This window comes from Patagioenas fasciata, chromosome Z, assembly GCF_037038585.1.
Source record: "Patagioenas fasciata isolate bPatFas1 chromosome Z, bPatFas1.hap1, whole genome shotgun sequence".
NCBI lineage: Eukaryota > Metazoa > Chordata > Aves > Columbiformes > Columbidae > Patagioenas > Patagioenas fasciata.
The window spans coordinates 47,526,896-47,547,351 of record NC_092560.1 but is presented as its reverse complement, the minus strand read 5'-3'; the positions used below and the strand labels follow the sequence as shown (position 1 = coordinate 47,547,351).

General features: G+C 36.1%; 1 protein-coding gene across 5 annotated transcripts in view; it reads right to left on the bottom strand.

The window, feature by feature from the left end:
- The window catches only part of FER (FER tyrosine kinase), a 166,514-nt gene that overhangs the window by 56,226 nt on the left and 89,832 nt on the right, over positions 1-20,456 (bottom strand). For 3 of the 5 annotated variants that reach the window (XM_065860271.2, XM_071802506.1, XM_071802507.1), the window contains 3 exons: positions 12,480-12,536; positions 9,340-9,455; positions 7,650-7,744 (listed from right to left, as the gene is read on the bottom strand). In XM_065860271.2, coding sequence (XP_065716343.1) covers positions 7,650-7,744; positions 9,340-9,455; positions 12,480-12,536 — 268 coding nt within the window. Of the gene's footprint in view, positions 1-4,082; positions 5,553-5,594; positions 6,500-7,649; positions 7,745-9,339; positions 9,456-12,479; positions 12,537-20,456 lie in introns of those variants that run through there. The other 2 variants (XM_071802508.1, XM_071802509.1) reach the window with 2 other exon arrangements.

Below are 20,456 nucleotides of genomic sequence, written 5' to 3'. Positions count from 1 at the left end.
ATAGGTCAGGCAAAATACTGAAGCTTTACTTGGAAATGTTTCTGACCTAACAAGCCCTGCAGAAGTAAAAAGTGCTATAACACACAGAATGTAGCAATGGAATCACCTCACTCTCAGAAGAGATAGAGTAAGTCAAGCTGGACCAAAGCCAACTGCATGTAGGATAGCAAGAACAGGGTGCAGAGGTAATCATGGAGCTTGGGTTAAGAACACCTTATCAGATCCTGCTACAGGCTCTTTCTGATGTGTCTGGGAGCCAGCATAGCTGTAATCAAGCAGTGCTGCATCTGAGTTAATAAAACCCATCACCTCTGAATTGTTTCTGCATCAATGGCACAGGCAATTTGCATTCCAAATGATTCAGTACAAATCTGAACAGGTTACCTTATCCAATTGCAAAGATGGATGTTATAACCTTGCTGAACTCCACCTTGAAAGCTATTAATAGCTACATATGTCTAGATACAAACTGAACATACATAACTGAAACCCAATTCAGACAACCTTACCATACTGTTAGATTACTGGATGTTTTCATAGCTGTTCATATGCACGAGCATAGCTCAACCTGTTTCCAGCTACAAGTGTTCACTAGATCTACTCTAGAGTATGTCAGCATGAGCATAGATAAAACAAGGAACACAAACTCTATGTCCAGTTAAGTAGGAGGTTGCTTTTTTTTGCAATCACCTATCCATTATCAAATAGGAATCCTATGGTGGTATCAGGAATGCACACTAGTATTTCAGAGAAATGTCTACAAAGCTACTAGTATTAGAATGAAAAAATGTCCAAAAATGCTCACTGGGGGAATGTGTGGGAATCACGTCCAGAGCAGATCACTAATAGAATAGAATATGACCACAGAATGGATTTGGAGACAAGAAACAATTCCTGAAAAAACTGTTCAGAACTGTATGAGGCAAGGATCTGATGCAGAAAGGAGATCCAGTTTTCATAATATTGTAATACATAATAAACTCATAACGTATATGTATATGCTAGAGGAAGCTAAATTTTAAGGCTCAACATACAAGGCAGATTCTTGAATTTCCTGAATGCTTGACTTACCAAGAAGAAAATTCATTCAAAATATTTATGGTGATGTGATTTTAACTATGTTGATTATAAAACTGTTTAAATAGATAGAAACCTGAAACAGAAAGTAGACAATCAACTTCTGATTTAACCGTCCAACAGTTAAAAGGAGTAGGTCACAAAAAATGTGACTACAAGCTTCTTGCTAAAACCTTGAATAAACTATTGGAACATATAAAGATGTTTACATCTACTATCAATTAGACAAGTGCTTCCAGAGAGAGCTGGTGCAGGCGTGATGACAGTGCTTATCTTGACAACCTGTGCAGACTCTTTTTCCTGGAGGGACAGAGGCACCTTGGAAGGTTCTACAAGATAAACTGTTGAAATAGTTGCATGAAATGGTAACTGCACCACAGGATTACATGCCTATCTTAAGAACACTCCATTCTAAAAGACACAGTTCATGAACATGCAAATTTCCTACCTCTAAATTAAATTCTTCTATCAGAGCAAGCTAAAATTCAAGTCAATTGAAATGAGCATAAAGAAGAAAGAATCCTGTGGCTTGGGATTGCTTTTTCCATCTTATAGATTACATTTTATTTTGATTTGTTTTTCCCCTAAACCTAGGAAAAGAAAAAAACATTAAAAGTCAAAAGAGACCCCTGCAATATGTTTTTGCTTACATGGGAAATTGCATGATAAAATAAGAGTAAATGAAAACAAACTTAAGTGATCTTGAGTGTTTCAATGAATTAAAATCCCTTCTTCTCAAAGCAGAAACACCATAATGAGATCCATGATCGCTAAGAGCATCACTAAGTTGGGATCAGGAAGATAATAGTGAAAAAATGCTGTGTCGACTCTGAAAGCAGAAAAGAACAGGAAGCAGGTTTTGCCAACTTCTTCACCATTTTCCTGATAATACTTTCTACACCTCATTAAAATCCATCATCCATTTTTCATAGGTTATTAGTCTAGACTCTGGCCAGATTACAGATAATGCTAGATGTACCTCAGGTAGTCTCTCTGATCATCACATAAATTTGCTAAAAATGAGCTGTTATGAATACTCCTTATGCCCTGTATGGCCTTAGGACATACTGGCAAATTGTTCTTTACCTGTTACCAAAATACCTTCTTTACCTGTTACCAAAATACCTTCTTTACCTGAATCTTTACCTGAATACCAAAGCAGCTCCTCATAATTACTTCCCTCTCTTCAGTTTTAAGGTCAACAATGAAGGATAAAACACACACACATACACAAACCCCCAAAACAAAAAACACTGTGAAAACAAGTACAGAGCAAAGAAAACTGAATAAATTAAACCTGAAAAATAAGAGTAAAATGCTCTGTTTTTTAGATTGATGTGGCATCAAAGAAAAATTACGTGCTTTCTTACAAAGTATCATAAACCATACTTCTACAGAAAGCTCTGCTGTTTCTCACATTGGAAAACATTCTTGACAAAGGCTTGTCTACATTAGAAAATTCCAGTGGTTAAGGCACAGTCTCAAATATGCAGCGATCCTCACCAAACAATTTTAAGACTAATATCCCACCTTTACTGCATCGATGCTCAGTCAGGTTAGTCAAGTCCATATGACAATACAAACTCATGGCTCTATGAGCATCAAGCATTTGACAAATCTCAACATAGAGTGTTTCTATTCCCAAAATTCTATAGCAATTCTCACTTTATCTTCTATCTTAGGATAAACTGAGTACTTAAAATGCATCACAGAAGATTATTAAAATGTTACTGTATTACGTTATGAAATAATGCAGTATTCACATTTTCAGATCAGTAGATATCAGAAAAAAACTTCATCAAATACTATCTTTGCAACAAACCTTATCAAACCATCTTAGCTGGCATTTCATTACAAAGTAGTAAGAAAAAAAGGAAGTACGCTACAAGGAAAGTAACTTACAGCAACCTATAGGATTATCAGAGTTCTTCATAATACTAACTGATTCAAATAATCTAATTTTTCTAAGTAGAATTTTTGAAATGTATGAAAATCTTCCACAGTATACATCAAGTTAAGAGTTGTACCCTTCTTTTCCTGGAGCTCATCTGAATAATTTCTAGCCCTCCAATGCAGCATTTAAAATTCACTGCATAATATTGCAATTACAGTAAGACTTATTCAACTGTATTGCAAAATAAAACATGGTTTTTTTTGGCATGGAGTTTTCATTAGCTTTGTGCTATCACAGCATCTGAAATCTGCTTTTGGGCAGTGGAAACAGAAGAAGAAACTGGCAGTCAAACACTGTTTTTCAGTAGCCTCACTGGATTCAGAATCAGTAGGGAGACCTAATCCACTGTATTCTCTTCAGGCATTGCTGCAAGATAAAGCTCGAGCTTATAAACAAAGCTTACAGGCTTCTTATTTGAATAACAGATTATTATTAAAACACAGTCATTCACTGGATGCATCCCACTTACTGTGCATATGCTATGCAAATGATCAGCAAATGCTCAACAAATCAGATGGTGCAGCTCACTGTGCAGAGAACTCTACAAGAAATTACAGGTTCTGGATCTCACATCTTTTCTCTCTGGCTCAAGACATCACACGATGTGTCCAGCAAGCCGCAATTACTTGCGCCTCTGTATCTAGAAACCAACACATCTGGCATCCTACATGAATGTAGACAGCAGGAACATTATACTGTTCAGGACCATCCTAAACTAAGAGCTCTAATAGAATATGAGAAGTAGAAGCTAGGAACATGAAATCAGAAAATACAAGCAAAGGTAAGTGCACAGCAAAAGAGGAAGAAAAGTCCAACTTCTACTAGGAACACAACATATATGCAAAAAATCAGCATATAAACGCATGGGGTACTCCTCAAATTTTCTTTCTTTTTAATAGTCTTTATATTTTCAAGCTAGTCACTATGGTTGTCATAGAGAAACAGTCTTAACTACCAAACAAGAAGAGGAAATCTTTATGAGAAGTTCTCCACTAACAAAATTATGTAAGACAATTTCCAAATTGACTTGTTTTCTCAGTTCTTAGTCTACTAAAAAATTCACAGAAACAAAAACTATGCCACTGTGAAATTCAGGTTAATTTTTATTGCATGGTAGTTGGGAAGCCACACGAAAACACCAGCATTGGGCCCTTGTAATCATCTGGTAAGTAGTTCTTTTTAGTTAATATTTTAATGTCATTTAGTTAAAAAAGAATAAAATTAATTCTTTGCAAGAGTGCTTTAAAGGTTATTACAAATGTATCCATTATGCAATTACAAATCAACATTTTAAAGCCATCTGCTTTGCTAAATTGCTTTTTCACAGCATCTAGCTAGCATAATTTCAGCCCGAAAAAAAACCATTTTTCTATGGCTCTCTGTTAACTTACAACTATATAAAATATTTATAAGAGAAAATATTTAGGACTCACTGATTCCATTTCAATGGCTACCTTAGCAGTTTTGGGAAGGTGAGGAGAGGAGAGGGAGAACAATTTGCTTAGGATTTCAAAAATCATTTATTTTATTTTTTGGTAACTCTCCTTGTAAATTCCTGAATGGCAGTTTTACATCACATCTCTTCTATACATGTAACTTTCCATGTTTATATGAAGGACACATTGGTGCTAGGTGCGTTTGAGCTTCTGTTTATATATGACAAGGAATATTTTAACTAATTTCTTTTTTATCAATTAGAAGAATAGCTTACAGAAAACGATAATATATCTAAATTATACAACAAACAAATACTGTGCTACACAAAACAGATGCACATACCTCCCAAATAATGCTCTTCAGAATACTAATTGGGGGTTTCTTATTAGTAGGTAGCCACTACAACTTACTGAGATATTTATCTGTGGTATACATGTCACATATAATAAAAAACAGTTGGCTGAATATGATCATCTGTATTCAGATAGACTACTTATTATATGTCTTTACTTGGGCAATAGTATCAGCTGCTTACCTAGAAAACAGGAGAACCCAGCTCTTTAAAAAATATTCCAGAGTTGTTTTTCCTATATTAAAATGCATATTGCCTGATATATGCCTTTTAAAATGTAAAAAAGCAGCTTATGATGGTCACTGGGCACATTTTATTAGACAACTGTAAAACACATCTTTGTTAAAATATTTGTCATGAACTCTGAGTCTTCACAAGAAATTATCTTTCACCAGTTTACTGAAGTCCCTTAACTTTATGTAAGAATCACACGCAGCTTAGTTTTTAAACATCATAAAGACCCTTACTCCATCTAGGGGATAAAGCATCCTAAGTCCATGTCATCATCAATGGTACCATCACAAAAATATGGTTACAGTAACAACAAACCACAACTTATGCCTTATCAGGCCTTCTTCTTTCTCAATTTAAAGGACTGTTTCTTCATTAGATGTTGTCTGAAAGGCTAGAACAACTGGTGTATCCTCATCCCAACTGGCTTTGGAAAAGATGCCATGTTCTGCTGGGTGATGTTCCTCCCCTTGCCACTCGTAGAGGTTCCTGCAGAAAGACCTGCAGGACAAGACTGAGAAGAAACTTGGCCCCTAGCAACCCAGCCAACGGCAGGGAGATAGGATGTGTTTTTCCACATATGCATCCCTTAAAGAGAGATTATATAACAGATGTGTGTGCATCACCTTAACATATTTCCCTCATTTTTTGGCAAGTGGTGGACTGTGAAAAACAAAACCAAGTCCTTCCATACTGGAGTGCTCTGCGATGGAGTGACGCTGTGTGGACATGTCCAGTGAGGTCAGTATTACCAACAGCAAGGTTACCCACCTACTTGACCAAGGGAACCTGTCAATGTGATCTTTTTGGATTTCAGTAAAGCCTTTGATACTGTCTCTCACAGTATCCTCCTGGACAAGATCTCCAGCACACAGCTGGATAAACACACAATGCAGTGGGTGAGCAACTGGAGGAAGGGCCAGGCTCAAAGGGTTCTAGTAAACAGGGTTATGTCAGGCTGGGGATCAGTCACTCGCGGGGCGAAAAGCAAATACTGAGAAAAGACAAAAAGCAGATACTGAGAAAGTGTTGAGTGCAAGTCAACAAGCCTGCTACTATTCTGTTCTTCAAAGAGTGGCACTAAATATCAAATCAGAGCACTAATAATTATTATTTTAAGTAATCTCATCCAAACTTGCCATTAGAAAACAGGAAAGCAGTAACACTGAATTACTGTTTCTCTAAACTGATCTAAGTAGTGTTTTGTCTTTCATCTGCCAACTTCTTCATAGTTGGCATCCTATCATTTCTAGCTGCCTTGGTCAGTCTCGTGGTGTGTTAGCCAAAGTGTAAAATAATATAGAAATGTGTGTGGCCTTGAACATAGTGCAGTGTTTATGACAACAAGCAAGCACGGAAGCACACCAGCAAAACAGGATAAGAATGAGGAAGTTTCTTGCAAATTCAAAGCCAAGGGACAGAAGAATTTTTGGCATCCAAAAACTGGGCTGCAAAGCAGAAATGAGAATCAGAGAAAAGTTCTCAGAGTTTTTATTAATTGATATACATTTCCTCTAATCATATTAGTATATTTTTGCATGTAACAATGGATGCACAGATGCTCAAATATGCATCTGCCACCTTCTCTATATTGATGGCTTTTAGTCCCATTTACAGTGTATTAGTGTGTTTCAAAAACTTGTCCAAGGCTGAACCAGAATTATCAAGGTGCTAAAATATAATGATTTATTTTGATCATCAGCGATGTCTGGACAAGCTGAGATTACCAAAGTATGCCTTAAAACCCAGGAGACATTGCTTTTAAGTCTCTATTTTAATAAAGTTAATCACACATACAAATATTATAATCTAATATAATGTAATTGAATAAAGGCAGAAAATTCCAATAGGTTAAAGATTTCCTCAGTGCTCTTGGAGTAAAGCCAGTACTCAAGAATTACAAACAATAGAAGTCTTCATGAATGAAATGGTTCTTAATATAGCTTGCTATAAAATTTTAAAGAGAAATCCATTGATGTATAAAACAAATACAGTGTTGCATATTAATCAGTACTAGCATCTACATCTTACAGCTGCTGAGAAAATCAGCGAAGTAAAACTGCCCAAAAGCTGTTATCATCCCAACAATTTAAAATTCTCTCCAGCCATTGCTGAATAAGATGAACTCAAGATTCCAAGAATAAATCAAGAGCAACCCATAAACTGAACAATATATTCTGGTAAAGAAAAAAAGATTTTTGCCAAAAATGACACCCAAATCTGAATAATTAAAACTGAAACATTGTCCAGCCATGTAGTTTCTTTAAATACAAGCATCTCAACAGTCAACATATAACACTAATGTTGAAGGAAGTATCATGTAACATCTTATCAGGAAGAAAATGATGATAGAGCTGAGATACCTTTCAGCAAATTCTGTTGTCTTGAATAGCTACAGAAAAAGTCATAATAGATTTGTGGAGCTCACTCCACCCTAAAGCTAGTAGAACCTAATATTTCCAAAGATTTATAGCACAGGTGACTTCTGAGATCAGTCATAAGAACGCAGATAAAGACAAATAGAAAACAATACATTTTACATTATGGAAACAATACCTATAAAAATAAGCTGAGGAAAAAAAAGGAAAAAAAAATTACCTGGAACAAGTTCCATAACAATATAAATAGGCTGTCGTTGTGTGCAAACTCCTATAAGTTTCACAATATTAGGATGATCATACTGTTTGAGTATTCTGCAAAACACACAGTAAGTTTATTGTATTAATAAACTTTATTGTACAAACTGATTAAATATTATAGGAAAATATCTTAAACCCTTAATGTTATTTCAATGGAACATGCTAACATTGATGTTATCATAAATAAAAAGATCAGTGTAACAGATAATCATAATTCTGTTCGAAACAGAGGGCATTCTGATTCACTAAGAAATCTAGATTGAACTCTGTTATTATTCTTACTGTAATTTCACTATTTGTCCACACAACTTTTGTCTATGTAACTGAAATATGGCCTGACATGTTTGCAGTTTCTCAAGAGCCCTTGTAATTAAAAAGCATTTCAATGGTGGACCAGAAGCAGAGCTACATCAAAAAAGTATGCAGATCATGCCTCTATACTTCCCTGCTGCACTTCTCAATGCACACTCATTCGAATTTTACTTTAAGAGATTAATGCAGTAAGTTTTAGCAGAATATAAGAACAGCACTTTCAATTTGGGGAATTAAACACAAATATTTACATCTTACATGATACTTTAATAAGAACACTTGCAGCCTAAAACATCATGCTATGATTTGTAAGTGAAATAAGGACAGGGAAGAATACTACAGAGACCTTGTAATTTAAATGTTTCATCTACTATTTGCCGATTTAAAGCACCTCCTCTTTTCTAGGATCAAGGATAAAATACTGGCCTACCTGGTACATACATATTTAGTAAGAAATAACACACTTCATTATTTTTTTTCAGACTAGCAGTGGCAGGTTGCTTAATAAATAAAACATTTCTGCAGTTGCCAAGTTACAAGCTGTTTAGAATTATTCAATAGGTATGATCGCTGATCTTCATCACTAAATGCAGACAGCATCCTTTACTGTTCCATATTGATCACACTAGTTTGGAAGTAAAAATGAAAACATATGAAGCCTCATGGCAAGAGGGAGCATGCTAATTTAAACAACTGTAAAATTATCTCAATACACCCTTCTGCCCTAAGGTCTCAGAACCTCATATCTACATCAGCTTACACTGAGAACACTTAGCATATTGTGGCGTGATTGTCATTTGAAATGTAGGCATGCAATCACACGCTGCCTGACACAGTATAAAATATCTCTACTGAGTGAACTCTTCTTACAAAGAGAAAATTACTAAATGGGGTCTATGCAGTAACCTTGCCACATTTGACCAGCTCTATTAATCATGCATGTAAGGCAGGATTAATGACTGGTATTATCACATTTAAATTAACAGCATCTTCCAGTCTTCTTATCCCAATCCTCAAGGCACATTTCAGAAGTTCTATATGGAAGCACTTACAACAACAAAACTCTGTTTTATACGCATAGCTTGCATTGCCAAAGAGGCAGTTTCAGCAAGTGCAGATGCTACTGCATTCACATGTTAAAAATACTGATGTTTAGTTACCAGGGCAACAGTTGTGGAATGTACTGAGAAAAATCAAAAAAAGGAAAAAGTTTGATTACTGCTTTGTTCAATTTTTCTGAAGATCAGATTTTGTAAAGCCACCCAGAAATAAAACTTGGAAAAAAAAAAACCAAACATATAACAAGCATATATTTCAATTAAATGTAGAGAACCTACCTGGCTTCTGACAGAAATTTTATTTTCAGCTCCTGAGGAAGATCTTCTTTACAAGTTTTTACAGCAACAGGTGTTTTATCCTTTAATGTTCCCTTATACACCTCACCAAAATTACCCTGAAATCAGGGAAAAGAAGTCATTCTAAGTAAATAAAATCTTCACAAATCTCCAGAAAATAATACAGACAGCTAATGTAACTGGCACAGAAAACTGGCACAGAACACTGAAATGTGTTTATGAAGACAAATGAGGTTTTCTTCCAGTTACTAACATAGGTGGAGTTCACACAGACATAGTACATCTATTATATGGACATAGTATATGAGTTCTACTTTGATCTTGCTGGAAAGAGAAAAAAATACATTAATTGTGGAACTGCAATTTTCTCATAAAACCTCTTAGCAAATTCTAAAGTCAACAGACACTGATAATGGTACTTATTGTTTCTTATTCTTACTTTCATTTTCACACTATTTTATCAATAGTTTTTAACTAGCAGTCTGTAAGAGACCAAAAGATGATCTGCGAAACTAGGACAAAACACATCAACATATCATAAACATTCTCATATATACAAGAAAGAAAAAATGCTAAGAAAAGTGAAAACACTGAATATTATTTTCTTATCAGAAATTTGAACCACTGCAAAAAAATACATTGTTGTGTCTGCCCTGAAAAAATTACATGATCCACAATTTTTTTTAAAAGCCAAGCTCAGTTCTGGTCTGTAAAGGCAAGTATGTAAGGCCACACATTTAGACAAGACTCTGTAAAGTTGTGCCTTTCATATTCAGATTTTTTAGATCTTCAAAAACATACCCGCAGGGTAACTTAATATTTTTTTAGCTTTCATAGAAGAAAATTTAAATAATAAGGATCACAGGACAAACTCCTGTGATACAAATATGTATTTTTTACTTAAATAAAAACAAAAGAAAAATTAATTAGGACGCGAAGGAAGAAAGAGATTGTGGGGTATATAAAGAACAGTGGCATCAATGAAAAAAGTGAAGAAAAAAGATCAAAACTGAATACTTCATAGTCTTAGTTAAGTTTTGTATTTCCTAAAGAATAAATAAAATTCAGTTTTTAGTTTACATCTGATAAAATGCCACAAGGATTCCACTTCTGTGTCCTAGTATCTGGGGCTGCATGTGACTTCAAAAAACAGCAAAACTTTGCTGGGAATGTTTTCCTTTCTTGAATGAGTGAGGAAGATTTCATTACATCATGCATGTGAATACAGTATTGCCAAAGGAAGACAGAAAAAGGAAAAAATAAATTCACAGATGGAAACCAGTGATGTGCTACTAGTAACAAGGGAAGAAATTTAGGCCTAAACACAGATTTCCAGTATTATATATACCCCAGGATAAGGAAGACATAGCTGGCAAGCAAAGTATAGGATCTATGCCAGCAATCTGCCCTTCTAAAATAGTGCTTCTAGAGGTCAGGACAATACCCCTGATATATAAAATTGTACAAGGTGCCCAACGGTAAGTTGAGTCACTCCCAACGCACTTCTACTCCAGCCTTCTGGTCAGATGTATTCAACAGTGATAGCTGAACATAGCTTCAGGGCTACTTAAGTACTGAAAATACCTTTTTTTTTTTAACTTAAAACATTTAATTATAATTACATACATATGATTTTTAATATAACATGTTCCTTTCATACAACTCTTTTTTTGGTGGGATATTATAGAATTAATACTGAGTAAATAAACAGACCATTCATTTCTGAGGTAAAGGAAAATCTTCATCTTTTCTAAAGTTTGCATCCTCTTATGCATTAAGCTTTCAGAATTTTCCTCATCTTTTCCAGACCAGTTAAGATTTTATAGACCCTCAAGATTTCTCACTTCCATGATGAATGGTTGTAGTTTATTTAAGATTTTCTCATATGGACACTTATTGTGCCATCATTCTTTTCTTCTGACTATATGTTTTTAGAGATAGATGCACAACCAATTTATACTCTGTTCCAATAAGGTTTTTATCCTGTTCTGTATTTTTTAAAGAACATATCTTTCCATAATAACTTTTTTCAAGACTTCTTGGTCTCTTTTGAATATTAAAAATGTTTTGTGCCAAAAACATGCAATGCACATGTAATTTCAGTTTACTAAATTAACCAATTTTCAGATTACTTTAACTGTCTTTGCTCACCAAGACTAATTAATTTGTAATTTTTATCAGGACAAAGCTTTTTTAATGCCTGAAACATCTTTTATTTGTTTTCCTTGACACTATTCTGTTTTAAGAATGTGAAGCTGTCACAGTACCTACATTTTATGCAGACACAGTTCTGTCTACCAGTAGATAATACTTGTCATCATCTTACACTGCCAAAGAGATTTTATCCTGGGTAACAAAATTTTCTGACTATTTTATTCCCGTTTCTTCAACAGTTTATCAGTTCTTTTAGTGTGTATCACAGTAAGAAGAGAATTATTGCTTTCATTTATCTCCTCCTCATTTAGCGCTATTTTTCGGTTTTGGGAAATGTTTTGGAACATTGTGTCCAGAGTGGCACTCACAACTGTCTTTGTAAGTGCAAAGGTGCTAAAAATATAACTGAGGTATGAGGCTTACCTGATTATAAAGACTTAAAGTTCCCAAGCAGAATTTGTGGTATAAGCTACACTATACAATAATTCATTTAATACATATATGATTGTGAAGTTACCTAACATTCAATAAATCATACAAAAGCAACGAATATCAGTTTTAACAAATATTGATCTAATCATCCTGTATCAATTTTTATGCATAAATTGATACATAAATGTATAAACATAAATCTATTTATGTTTTTATTTATAAGTTGCAATAACATTTTTGTAAGACTACCCAAAGTAAAACAGCCACATCATGTTGTATAGAAATTTAGTTAGCTTAAAAGGCTACCAAAAGAGAAAACTATGTATGCTACTTCAACAGTTTCAGCGCACATTATTTACCAGTAAATGTGATTTGCATTTATTTAAAGTGCAATGCTGTTTTGTGTATTCAAGTAAAAGAATTGACATAAAAATTGCATACCACAGTAATTTAAAAAAAAGGTAAACAGAAAAGGTATAGGCTAAATGACCAATACATACTTATTTAAATGTTACTTAGCTCACTTGATCACTTACTTTGCCCAGTAATTCTCCCAGTGTGACATCTTCATGATTAAGAACCCATTTCTTATCCTATGGAAAGAAAAAGAAAGAAAAATTTTCAGTCTGTGCAAATATGTAAGATAAGGTTTCTATAACATACATTTCAGTAGAAATGGATGTAAAGAAGCATTATATTCAGACTGTTGAATCAAAAGCATACCAGTAAGTTTTAAATCTAAGTGTTCATAAAACAGAGTTTAGAAAACTTCTTATACAATCAAATACTGAAATATACTATACCGCAAATTTCTGTCAGAAGAATAAGCCTACAACATGAGAGGATGCATATAGATAGAGCACTACGCAAATTTTCATACAAATTCTGGAAATGATATCTAGCACTGCTTTTAACAGTTACCTGTGTCAAAACCAAATATGAAAACTTCATTTTAGCATATAAAATAACTTATTGCTAGATCTCCTCAGTGTACGTGAAAAAGAACAGATTTTTCTAGTTATTAACAAGACACACATTTGCATCTCTTACATCTTCTGTGGTAGTTTGATATACTATAGGTAACTACTTGAAAAGACAGCATAGCAAATACCAGTTAAAGTATCTGCTCAGTGTTGATGAGCAACACTAGAAACAGTCTGCAACAACCTGAAGACATATAAAAAACAATTATAAACTTCTTGCTACACAGACATATTTAATACTCACTTAAAATGTTACAGTAGGATATTTTAAATCTAACCCATATTTACTCTTTTTCCATTTTATTTCTCTGCTAGTACCTCATAAACACTATTACTGCTCCTCATGTTAGTTGTAAGGTCCTAAGCATTATTTATTACTAATGAAAAAGGCAAATATCTAGACAAGCGTATGCCAATTCATTAAATCATTTTTCATTAATGCTCACAGAAGACCAAGCCAAACATGCTGGCTTTGAAGTACACCTAATATATCAGATCAGCAGGTTTTCTGCACCATGGAGGACCTGTAGTGATCCTGACTGGAAGACTGGCGTACATCAAAGTGTCAGTGACCAACATGACAGACCAGGCTTGCACAGCTCCCTGGGCCACAGGATGAGCTCAGGCAGCACACCGCAACAGAGCCCACAGGTAGTTCCCAGTGGGTACCACCAATTATGTCACCTGCGTGGTTTTGTGTTATTCTACCAGAGCTCCAAGAAGTTCTCGTGTGGACATCCATTCTGTTTGCCAGTAGAGATAATGAACAGAGTTGTTCCATTGTAAAAAAGTCCTGTTATAGCTCAAACAACCAAAATGTGAAAATTTCTGCTACAGGCAGGGACTGCCCAGCATGCTGCACGTGGATCTGTGGCTCATTCAATGCTACACCACCCAGGGCTCCCACTGTCTAAAGGGATGTGAGATTGCCTATAGTGCTCTCTCCCTGCAGAGTTAGATCTAATAGATAGTATTTTAAATGGTACCTTACAGATTCTGAGTGCTTTTATTACTGGGATCATAACAGCACCGCCTGGTGTGAAATGGGATTTTTCCAATGTGTATAAATACCTGATGGCAGTGAATGAAGGGAGTAAGACTCTTCTCAGTGGTGCTCTGTGAGAGGACAAGAGGCAGTGGGCACAAATTTGAAAAACAGGAAATTCATTCTGAACATGGGGAAACACATTTTCAGTGTGAGGGTTGTCAAACACCAGAACAGGTTTACACAGAGAGATTTTGGAGTCTTCATATGTGGAGATATTCAAAATCAAACTGGACACAGGTCTGGGAAGTACACAGCAGCTGTACCTGCCTGAGTAGGGGGGTTGGACTAAAGAATCTCAAGAACAGCCTGTGATCCAAAGACAGAAAAAAATCTGTATGTAAATAGACCACAGAATCGCAGAATTGTTTCAGTTGGAAGGGGACCTTCAAAGTTCACCTAGTTCAAACCCCATGCTATGGGCAGGTCTTCAACTAGATCAGGTTGCTCAAAGCCCCATTGAACTTGAACTTGAACACTTCCAGTGACGAGGCATCCACAACTTCTTTGGGCAATCTGTTCCAGGGTCTCAGCACCTTCACGGTAAAAATATTCCTAGTATCCAATCTAAACCTATGCTAATTCAGCTTAAAAAGCATTTCCCCTAGTCCTGTCACTACAGGCCATCCTAAAAGGTCTGTCCCCATCATTCATAGAATCATAGAATCATTTTGTTGGAAGAGATTCTCAAGATCATCGAGTCCAACCATTACCTAAATCTAGCACTAAACCGTAACCTTAAGAACCTCATCTATATGCCTTTTAAACACCTCCAGGGATGGTGACTCCACCACTTCCCTCCGCAGCCTGTTCCAATGCCTGACAACCCACTCTGAAGGGTGTTGGTCTCTTCTCCCAAGTAGCAAGTGACAGGACAAGAGGAAACGGCCTCAGGTTGTGTCAGGGGAGGTTTAGATTGGATATTAGGAAAAAATTCTTCATGGGAAGGGTTGTCAGGCATTGGAATCTGCAGTTTTCTTTCTGTGAAAACTTTCGGTCATCTGTTATACTAGTGTAACCCAATGATTACATTATCATGGTTCTGCCAGATTCTTCACAACAAAAGGATTATACAAAGCTTGATTTGGTTTGTTACTGAAGTTCTTGTTGTTGGTTTAGAAAACAAATCTTTATTGATGAGCATATGCAATTGTGCTACCCTCATAGTATCTGTTTCATGAGGTATCAATACGTGAACATTCTTCTCAATGGTACATAAATTGAGAGTTTGCTGCTTATGAAAGCTTTTGAGGAAAGATATCTTTAATTGCTTTTGTTGGTATACAAACTACATCTCAAATTCCGGAGACTTATCACATGTGTCACTCCTGTGGCTAGGTGGCTCAGTCTGAAAAGGAGGGAGTTAATGCTTCAGTGATCCGCTGGAATCTCTTCAAAACTCTTCTTTTACTGATCATCATGCACCACCTGCACAGACCTCAAAAGCAGACACCTATGGAAAATGATTTAAACCCTTGGCATATTGCACTCCTTTTGATCACACTTCTCATCATACATTTACTCGAAACCAAGAATATTTGCCAGATGATTCAAGTGAGATTAGCAGAAGATACATATTGTAACACAGTTAACAGAACAGAAAGTGTAACCCAGAATTTCTATCTATCTAATCGCTCTTCCCTCAAGCACAAGTTTTTCAGTTATGCTTGTGCTTCCTGGTTTCTCTCTCTTGGGTTTACAGAGAACCTTAAGGACTATGAAAACAGTAATCTTTTTTTCCTGCTGGGAAATATTTCCTCCTCCTCCTTCCTCGTATGTAGCCTTCACTTTGTGTGAGCATTATCATTGAGCTTCTGGACAAAAAAGATGGCATATACTACACCATATTCTTCTATTTGAAAAGTAAACTCATTCAATCAAGAATGCTACAGGACACATTCAACACTGTAAACCCTATGCAGAAAGAAGTGCCTAAACCCTTCCACTAGCTATGCCTGTAATTTTCTAAGACTATAATTTTTTCCTAAGGTACATGACTCCTCATGCACTGAGAAACGAGGCTAGAAACCTGAGGTCTTGGTATTCTGTGATGGTAGTAAAGTGCCTCTGACTATGGTCCCTAAGGCCACCTGTGAATTCAACTCTACAGATGGTCCCTCTATGCCACAGCACTGAAAGCATTTCAAGTAGAAATATTAAGTTAGAAAAGGCTGGAGCTTCACATGCATTACAGTTTTATCTAGCATCTTAAGGCACCAAAGTAGTTTCTTCAGCAGATAGTAAGAAAGACTCTAAGAGAAGAGATGCTGTCATCTACCTCATACCAGTGTACAATTCTGGCATTCAGAAGAAACAAACCCAATTTTCTAACTTGCAATGTGTTAGCTATCCATTTAAATACTGTTTCAGAATAAATAGTCACTGGTTCTGATAACTACCTTTAATTAATAAATTATAATATGAACAGCACTGCAAGGTGGACCGTGACAAGGACAGGACTGTTTCTACTGCAAGTATATTGTCTCACTGATCCTGTTCAAACTGCACTGAATTGATATGTCATCACTCAATATTTTTGATAGCTTCCACTAACTAAATCAATTAAGCAGACAAAGGAATGGATGCATATTAGCATATAATAAACAAAAGTCAGAAAGAAAGTAATATTTTTTCTATCTGATCATAAACTTCACGCTCTTCTGTGAATGCTTAATTCTGATTGTGAATAGAATGTATTTCTCCAGTTGTCAAATGCTACTGCTCTACAGATTAATTAGGTGTGTGAAAGATACTGAAAGTTACAAAAGAAATGTGACAGCAAAATGGGAAATAAAAAATAATCTTTAGTGTAAGTATAGATAAACAGACACTGTAATACCCATCAGTCAAAGTCACAGATATTTTCATTTCAATAGAGTTGCTTCTAAATCAAATAGAGCAACTGCACCACATTTCCTTACCTAATCATAAGCTAACGTGAATGAGAGAATAGGACAGAACTCTTTGGACTATTAATGCCTTAGTGCCACTATTACTACCCCCTGAAGGAACCTACTTTTGATGTAGCGCTCTTCTTGTACCACCACTATAAATCTCTGTTTACCTCACACTTGTTCAGATTCTTCTCCTGTTACTCTTTGACCACGGAATATAAAAGCACAAATCCAGTTATGGAAATGAGAGCTTTAGCACACTTGTTATCTTAATGATATGTTATTTCCAAATGGAATTAGTTAAGAAATCCAGGAACTTTATCACATTCTACTTTATTTTTGTCCTTTCACTTCCTCCATGAGTGGAAACTCAATTATATGAATGTCACACTTCTGAGCCAAGCACAGCAACTAACTTGGCTCAGCTCAGGCAGAGCTTCAGTGCCTCATGGGAGATAACCCTTTTTCAGAAATGAGGAACTACTTGGCAAAAACTTGCTTTCGAGGTTCTCTATGGAAGAATACCAGGGAAATGACATGACAACTAAAGGATTAGAAGAAACCACCTCAAGGTGGACACTTGGGAGGAAACTGAAAGACAAGCAACAACCCTACTGAGACTGCTGTGGTTAGTAAACAATTGTTTCCACACCTGGGAAACACATTAGTGTCTTCTGAAGCCACATCCTCTAACATATTTGTTCAATGGTGTTACTGTTCCTTACTTATTTTTCCTTGTCAGTTACTGAGCAGCCAGAGTGACAGTGTGTAGTGACCCTGAGGCTGAGCAGGGAGGGGACCTCTGGCTAGCAGCGCTGAGGCTCACCAGCCACAACCCTCAGGGAGCAGAGCAGGCCAGGGGGACAGCCTCAAGTTCAGATAAGCCAATTGTGAAGTGATAAAGGAGGCCCAGGGTCAACCTGGGAAGTCAGCTTGTAGGTTGTGGGCAGGGTGAAGGCCAGGGAAGGGGAACCAGCATCAGACACAGCTGCATGACCAGTGAGCAAGTTGATGGTGACAAGGCAGAGCCAGCTGAGAAGCTGACCAGGGTCAGGGTCCAGGACCAGATGAAGGGGGAGCAAAACCAGACACAGGCAGGGCTGTGAGGCAGCAGGAACTGGGGCTTGCCTTTGCCAAAAGTGGCTCCCACAGCACAGGGTTTGGCTCTGCCTGGGAACTTCACCCCAAAGGGGTGAAGCCTCCAGCTGAGGGCTGGAAGGAGCAACCCTCAGCTGCATTATTGTATGTTGGTCCTGAGCCCTGGCTAGGAGTGGGGATGCTCTGAGGGCCCTTACTGAGCTATAGCTGTTTACTAATACTAAGAGTCCTGTCACTGCATCTAACCTTTAGAGATACTGCTAATCTGTTGGCCAAACACTGAGAAACAAGTTGTCAAATAGGAAATTCTCTCAGTGAAGAACTTGGTCATCCTCAACACTGCTACCCTTCCCCAAAGGACAGATGTTAGCTGTCATCACACTGAAAGTTTATACAAACAACAGTCTGGTAGGGAGTACCTTTCCAGACTTTCTGAGGCTATACAGGATACTTGTTTGCTTTCAATAAAGACAAACATTTTCAAAGAGAAGCATTATTTCAAGAGTTATCTGTAACTCACAAAAAAACCCCATCCAAACAAACCAGTAATTAAAGAAAGAAAACTTTCACCTGTGAAAAGGAGCATTAAAAAATAATCAGAAATGTCTCTTCAGATTTGTAAAATAAAGTATTCTGGATATGAGGAGATGTTAGTAAATTTCATCATTCCCTGGACCATGGTAAGTTTCAAGCCTTGAGCTATCAGCAGGAAATCAACTGCGCATGGGTCCTTTCTTCAGTGGAGATGCAGGTACTGGAGTTGCGTGGAATGTCACAGAGGCCATAGTATGAACAGCAGATGGTCGCTGTACAAGATGCAATCTCGTTTTTCTTTTTCTGAGATATGAGACCAAAATACTGTCACTATTACCCTAAATTTCCTCCCAACATGTAAGCTCAAGTCTGAAGTGCACTTTTCCTCCTCCCTATCTCTCTTCATTAGCAGAAACTACATCAAAGAAATCGCAAATGATTATGCCAGAAAGGTGGCTTATAAATTAGTTGCAGTGAATTATAACATCTTTCAATAAAATGTAAAACATAACCCACAACAAATACTTAGTGTTCAAATTCCCCTAGCATTATTTTTCTATAATTTTCAGTAACAATGTCAATCATTAAGAACTCTAAAAGGGTAATTTTTCAAATTAACAAGCCACATTAAAGAAATTTGATACTAAACATTCTAAAATGAGACATTTTGGGACTTAGATACAAATTTATGAGCCTCAGCTTAAATGCTTGGTTTTAAAAATCTTAACATTTCTAATAGGAGAGAGAAAAGGGGATAGAAAGAAAATGCCACCTGTACTTTTATTCAGTTTCAGAGTATTATCAATCAAAATCAAGATTCTTACCCAAACTGTTATGCAAGATTAGTAAAAGAGGAAGAGCCAGCAAATCCTGATCAGGTTCCATTACAGTCTGAATAAATAAGACTTCTATGTTACCTTCACTCTTATCTACTTATCTCATGTTCTCTGCCACATTATTTACTCTAGTTAGTTCAGAAAACATTAAAATAATAAAGCTAGATGCCTTCGTAGTAGTGAAGGCAGGATCTATAGCAAATTCTGCCACTGATTTTCATCTTAACAGTAGATGTAACAAAAGCAAAAAAGTCTAAAAACTTCTAGAAATTGGAAACCTTAGTTGATTTACGGAACACCAAAATGACTCAGCCAAACGCAAGATGTATTTCTTTAAGATAACTGAAAACAAAACACTTCCGAACATAAGAATCTATTTGAACACAGCATGGGAAATTTACCAAAAGCCTAAATATCCCTCTCCTCCCCTGACTCCAGTAAATTCTTCATTAACTTTCCTCTAAAAAAACCCCCATAAAATAGACAGATATTGCCAGCATCTCATGAGTACAGTACATAAGCATGCATTATGCCTGTCTTTTCATGTTGTAAGCAGAAAAAATACATTCAGAAAAATATTTTGAAAAGTAATATTTGCTCTTCTTCTTCCAAATGAAACATAAAATATCAATAATATGAATTACTGCAGCTAAGAGCATTTTTCCACAACAACAAAAATGGAAAGTCAATCTTTCATTTTCAGTATTAAGGATAATTAGAGTAAGATTCTTGTTAATGGCTAAGAAAATGATAATCACAGATAAATTTTCATCACGTGGATATTCCAATATCAGTTATCAGAATTTGTTGAACCAGAATTAAAAAAAAAAAAAAAGTGAGTAACAATCGTGTACATGTAGATAAGGTCTATGAATGTGGAAATGAGACATTATCTTCTTGAAGAAGTACTATTTTTGACACCACCTATGCCAGCATATATAATGTGCATATTAATGTCATGAATCATAAACTGTGTGTTTCAAGTCCTTCAGATAAAGCATAGAAATAAAGGTAGCTAGTGGAAAAGATTTTTCGTAAGAACAAGTGAGTTTTACAAGAGAGGTTTTGTAAAACCTCACTGACAACTTCTTTAAAACTGTTTCAGAGATCCATGAGCTGTAAA